The 5,241-nt window shown below is 54.9% G+C and overlaps 1 protein-coding gene across 1 annotated transcript; it reads left to right on the top strand.

Annotated features, from left to right (window-relative positions):
- Positions 1-2: 2 nt before the first annotated feature.
- On the top strand, positions 3-2,664 carry HLX (H2.0 like homeobox; the record flags this gene model as incomplete). Its single annotated transcript, XM_026048391.1, has 4 exons — positions 3-126; positions 674-853; positions 1,132-1,316; positions 2,356-2,664. Coding segments are annotated over 4 exons (798 nt in total), but the record flags the coding sequence as incomplete, so codon positions are not given.
- Positions 2,665-5,241: the final 2,577 nt, after the last annotated feature.

Below are 5,241 nucleotides of genomic sequence, written 5' to 3'. Positions count from 1 at the left end.
GCGGGCCCGGCAGCCACACGCACGGCGCGGCGCCCGCGCCCGCCAGCAAGGACCTCAAGTTCGGCATCGATCGCATCCTCTCGGCCGAGTTCGACCCCAAAGTCAAGGAGGGCAACACGCTGAGAGGTAGAGGAACCGGCTCGCACGCTCCCCCTGCTAGCGCTCTCCTTGCTTCCTTGTTGCTATCGTTATAGTTTAATTGTAATTACGCATTCATTTAAAACTTTGCTGAAGCAGCCCAGGAAGGTTGTCGCGGTTATCGCTACAAATGGGCTTTTTCTAAGAGCGTCCGCTGAAATAGCCGTCGGTCCCGCCTGCAGTTAAGGCTGCGCCTCACAGATAAAAAAAAATAGTGAAGGTGTAAAAAGAGCGAGCGGGGCGCAGTACAGCCTCTCAGGCGGGCCAGAGTTCCCCCAGGTCGCAGGGCCCCTTTTGCTGCCATCTCTCCTGTCCCACATCCCGCAAACATCCCGGCGCAGGGAGCAAACCCAGCGCCAGGTCCCTGCATCCCCCGGGAAGGACATTAGGGCCCGATGCCCTCGGCGGAGGCTCCCCCGGTCACCCTCGTGTCCCCGCGCCCCAGGCCTCAGGGGAGCCCAGACCTGTGCCTAGACGCGTGGGGGGAGGTCCGAGTGCGGGTCTAACAGAGCTCTCCTTGTTCCTGTGCTCACAGATCTGACCTCCTTATTAACTGCCGGCCGCCCAAGCGGGGTTCATCTCCCCAGCTTGCAGCCCTCCGCCAGCCAGTTCTTCGCGTCTCTAGAGCCCATTAACGAGGCCTCTGCTATCCTGGCTCCCTTAAACACAACCCCCAGGAGCTCAGTGCAGCACCAGTTTCAAGACACTTTTCCAGGTACATCCCCTCCCCTGCGACCCCCTCTTCCCCCGCGCTCAGGGCAGGCCGGGGGAGGCCTTCCCGGGGCGGGAAAGGAAAATATCCGAGTGTGCAAAACGCGCCGTCCTTTTCCGAGCAAACACCCGCTGTCAGAAACGGCACCCAGGCGGCAGGCAGGGCCTTCCCTGCGCGCCGCGACGCTGCTTGAGCCTTTTTACTGCTTCTTGCGAGGCCTCGAGGCTAATAGCACACTCCCCTGTCCCCTCTCCCTCCCTGTGTCTCGTCCCCAACGCCAGGTCCGTACGCGGTTTTAACCAAGGACACGCTGCCTCAGACGTACAAGAGGAAACGCTCCTGGTCCAGGGCAGTTTTCTCCAACCTGCAGAGGAAAGGCTTAGAAAAGCGGTTCGAAATCCAGAAATATGTCACCAAACCGGACAGAAAGCAACTCGCGGCAATGCTGGGGCTCACAGATGCTCAAGTAAGAAATGCTTCTTCTTCTTCTTCTTTTTTTTTTTTTCCTTTTCTTTTTCTTTAATACACTCCTCCTTTACTTCCAGTTTTGTGTAGGTGAATATTAGCAGGAGGAGGAATTACTTTTCCTTAATTTTTTGTGGGGGGGATTCCATTAGAAGTAGGATCTCGGCCTGACGGAGTTACCTGCACTCCCACATTAAACGTCTATATTAATATAGTTRTTATTAATAATTATTTTTATTTTTATGAGGGCCTGTACTGTCACATATTAGCGTTTCATRGAAGGAATAACTACCCTGTCCTAAAGCGAAGATTTCGCCCAAGGGCTCTTCGCGTATGTTTTGGCACCCTCTGCCAAAGACAAGCGAGAAGTCGCAGAGAGGAGATCATCAAAATGCACTTTAGTGAAGTGCAGCTCTCTGTAGGAGGCAGTTTAGGTCAAAGGAAGTAGAAACAAACTCACTATTTTTAATGCCCTTAAAAAAAAATCTCTCCCTGCATTGTGAAATCCCTAGTTCTGGAGAAGTGAAAACTTCTCTTCAAACGGAATCATTAAGAGCCACTCCGCAATGATTCCACTATTGAGGGCCCGCAGCTCGCAGAATTGTATAATGCTGCGGTTTCTTGAGCAAGAGTGGGTTTCCTGGAAGAAGAAGCAGAGAGGAGAGAGAGAAAAAAAAAAAAAAAAAAAAAAAAAAAGGAGAGAGAGAGCGCGCAGAGAGAGAGAAAATGAAAACAAGGAATAAACAAACGCTGCTGTATTTAAACATGCAAAGAAGGAAGCGAGGGGGACAGTAGCCTTAGGGTGGGGGCTGCGGAAAACGGGGCTGGTGGTTGCTCTGCTGCCCGCGCTGCCCGTAGGGCCGGCGCTCTGCGTGGCCCCCTCAGGGCGGAGGCGGCCATGGGACAGTGCGGGTCGATTCGGGACGGTGSGGGTCCGTGCGGGTCAATGTGAAGCGGTGTGGGGCAGTGTGGAGGGGCGGGCCCATTTCGGGCCGGTTCGGCCTGTCCCGTCCCGACTCTGAAGCGGCRCGGTGCCGCAGGTGAAGGTTTGGTTCCAGAACCGGCGCATGAAGTGGCGGCACTCCAAGGAGGCGCAGGCCCAGAAGGACAAGGACAAGGAGGCGGCGGCCGAGCGGGCCGGAGCGCCGCCCGTGGCCCCGGGAGAGCCCGAGCGCAGCCCCAGCCGCTCCGAGGGCGACAGCGACAGCAGCGACGCGGACTCCCTCGACATGGTGCCCAGCGACACGGAAAGGACTGAGGGCGCCGAGCGGAGCCAGCCCCAGAGCGGCCCCGGCCTCGCGGAGCCGCCGCCGCCCGCCRCCAGCCCCGAGCCACCGCCCGCGCTATAGACGGGGCGGCCCGGCGCCTCCGCGCGCGGTACGGCGCGTGCCCCGAGCCGCCCGCGGGCCGCGGAGCTCGAGGGGCGCAACGRGACCCCCCTGCCTCTGCCCGCGCCCGGCCCGGCGCGACCTGCGGCGCTCAGGCAGCTCCGAACACGGACGGTTGTGCGAGAGGCGGCAGAGCAGGACTTCTCCCTCTTTTTAATTTCCCTTTTTTTTTTCTTTTTTTCCTTTTTTCTTTTTTTTTTTTTTTAATTTTATTCTCCTTCCACCCTATCCACTCCCCGCCCGCCTCTTGTTCTCTCCAGGGAAGTCGGAGCGCGGGACTCGGGGAATGCGCTCTGAAACCCCCTGCCCCCCGCCCCAGACATTTTTACAATGTGAAGTATTTTGCCGATGTCCTCATTGGTTTCAACGTGTTGCTTTGAATAATCCGGCCAAGAAATACTGCACTGACAAAATATATAAATATATATATATATTATATATATATAACTCCTGTAAATAAAATGTTTGCTATGGTTTGTAACCACGTCAATCTGTTGACCAGAGGAGAGGGTTGAGGAAGCTACTCTGGCTTCTTATGCCCCGCTCAAAGGCAGTCACTGTCTGCGCCTCTCCTCGCCTTGAGACTTGAGATGCAGCCGTCGCCTTTTCTTTATTTTTTTTTAYTTTTCCACATTTTTTYCCTTTTYCCCTCCTCTTTTATAACGGTGCCGCTGACAAGTTCCGGATTTGACTATGCGAAGTTGCACCTTGGGGAAGGAAGTGACCAATTACCGTTGTAGAGACAAATGTGCGTACATATGTGTATATATATATATATATATACACACACACACACTTATATGTATATATAATGTATTATGTGATTATGCGCTTGTATATATATTATACATAATATACGATATGTATTATACATAATATATATTATGTATACTATATATTACGAATATTTATCTCTCTATATATTATTTTTCTTGGCGGGGGGAGAGGCATTTTTGTCTTTAATGCAAGTGTGAGGCGGATTTTTTAGGTCGTTGGTGGTTTTTTGTTTGTTTCTTTTTTAAGGAGGGGAAGTTTTGGGTTGTTTGGCTCGGATTTGCCATGGGGGGCTCTGTGACGTCATAGAGTCACTGTGAGGCCCGGGGGCGCTCTGTGACGTCACGGTGACGCTATGCGGGGCTGAGAGGGGCTCCGTGCGGTTCCGGGACTCTGGGACTCAGAGACCCTCCCGGACCTGTCCCGGTGGAGTCGGGAGAGCGGCAGGATCCGGGGGATCCGGAGGAGCAGGATCCGGGGGTGGTGCGGGGGCCTGGTTGGCAGCTGCCGGCTCTGCTSAGGTTTATCGCCCACCTCCCCCCCGGGGAAGGGAAGCGCTGCGATATTCGTTGCTCCCCGGCTCTGAGGCACCGGGAAAGGCAAGGGGCTCTTTCTCAGACATCATCCTTCCTCCTCCACCTTTCTGGAGCTGCAGCAATAAAAGYGAAAGCCGCATCGTCGAGGAACCGAACTGTCATTTCCTAATGGGATATGTTTTTGGAAATTATTATTTTTACTATTATTTTGCAGCAGGATTTTCTGCGAGAGCTCAATCAAAGGCATTGCTTCGGCTTCTAAACATGCGTCCCGCRGGCGCTAGGCTGACCAGGGAGGCCTGGTCCTGCCCAGAAGGGCTGAGGCCGGGGGAGGCAGAGGGAACCAGGCGGCACATGAAGAGCTGCAGGGCGCTGAGCTGGTGGCGCCTTCAGAAAAAGAGAGGAGACAGAAGAAGGGGGGAAAATAAATAAAGGTGAAGGACTGAAAAGTGGTCGGTGCCTGCGGGCGATGTGGGGCAGGCCGAGGACCCGGGTGCTTTATCCGGGGAGGGCACTTTCCTCGAGACCATGCAGCCCTGCGAAACCCAGGACAGAGAAGGCGCCCGAAAACAGAGGGGCTGAGGGAAGTGCAAGGGAAGATCTAAGGGAGCGAGCCAGGACACTCTCCGAGACGCGCACGACACCCCGCTCCCGCACGGGTGCGCGCAGTGGCCGCGCACAGCAGCGCCCTCAGCTCGCTCGGCGTCGCAGCGCTGCTGGCAGGGCAGGAGGGGCTTTAAGGAGACTGGAAATGTGGGCTCGCCTTAGGACTCTTTCACAAAGGGTCCGGGGGTGGCGCGGCCGCTGCACGGGACATCCGGGAGCGCGGAGCGGCCCCGCACGTGGCTATTTCTAGGACCGCTGCTGCGCGCTCTGGAGCGGGGTTTATTAGGAAGGGTCGGCTTCTAACTTCCGCTAAAAAATAAGGGAAGTCTTGGAACAAGATGTCCAGCGAAACGTTAGGCTATTTCTGTTCTGACAGTGGCTCACGAGAGAGTTTTTGCCGCTCTTAGTTTTGTTCCCTAAAGACTCATCCATGCGGAGCAGGCACGAAGAGAATTACAGGGTCGGGTTCTTGACACGGCAGAGAAAGAAAGAAAGCACAGGGAGAAACTCTCTTTAATTTAGAAAAGTCTGCACGTCTCCCAAGCGCGGGGCTGCACAGGTGCTACCTCCTTCCCTGGTATTTTAAATTAACGATGTTTATGTGTGTGTGTGTGTGTGTGTG

Source organism: Nothoprocta perdicaria, unplaced genomic scaffold, assembly GCF_003342845.1.
Source record: "Nothoprocta perdicaria isolate Ctin4 unplaced genomic scaffold, notPer1 scaffold_54, whole genome shotgun sequence".
NCBI classification, from domain to species: domain Eukaryota; kingdom Metazoa; phylum Chordata; class Aves; order Tinamiformes; family Tinamidae; genus Nothoprocta; species Nothoprocta perdicaria.
The sequence above is the reverse complement of the archived record's forward strand: the minus strand, read 5'-3'. Positions and strand labels throughout refer to the sequence as shown.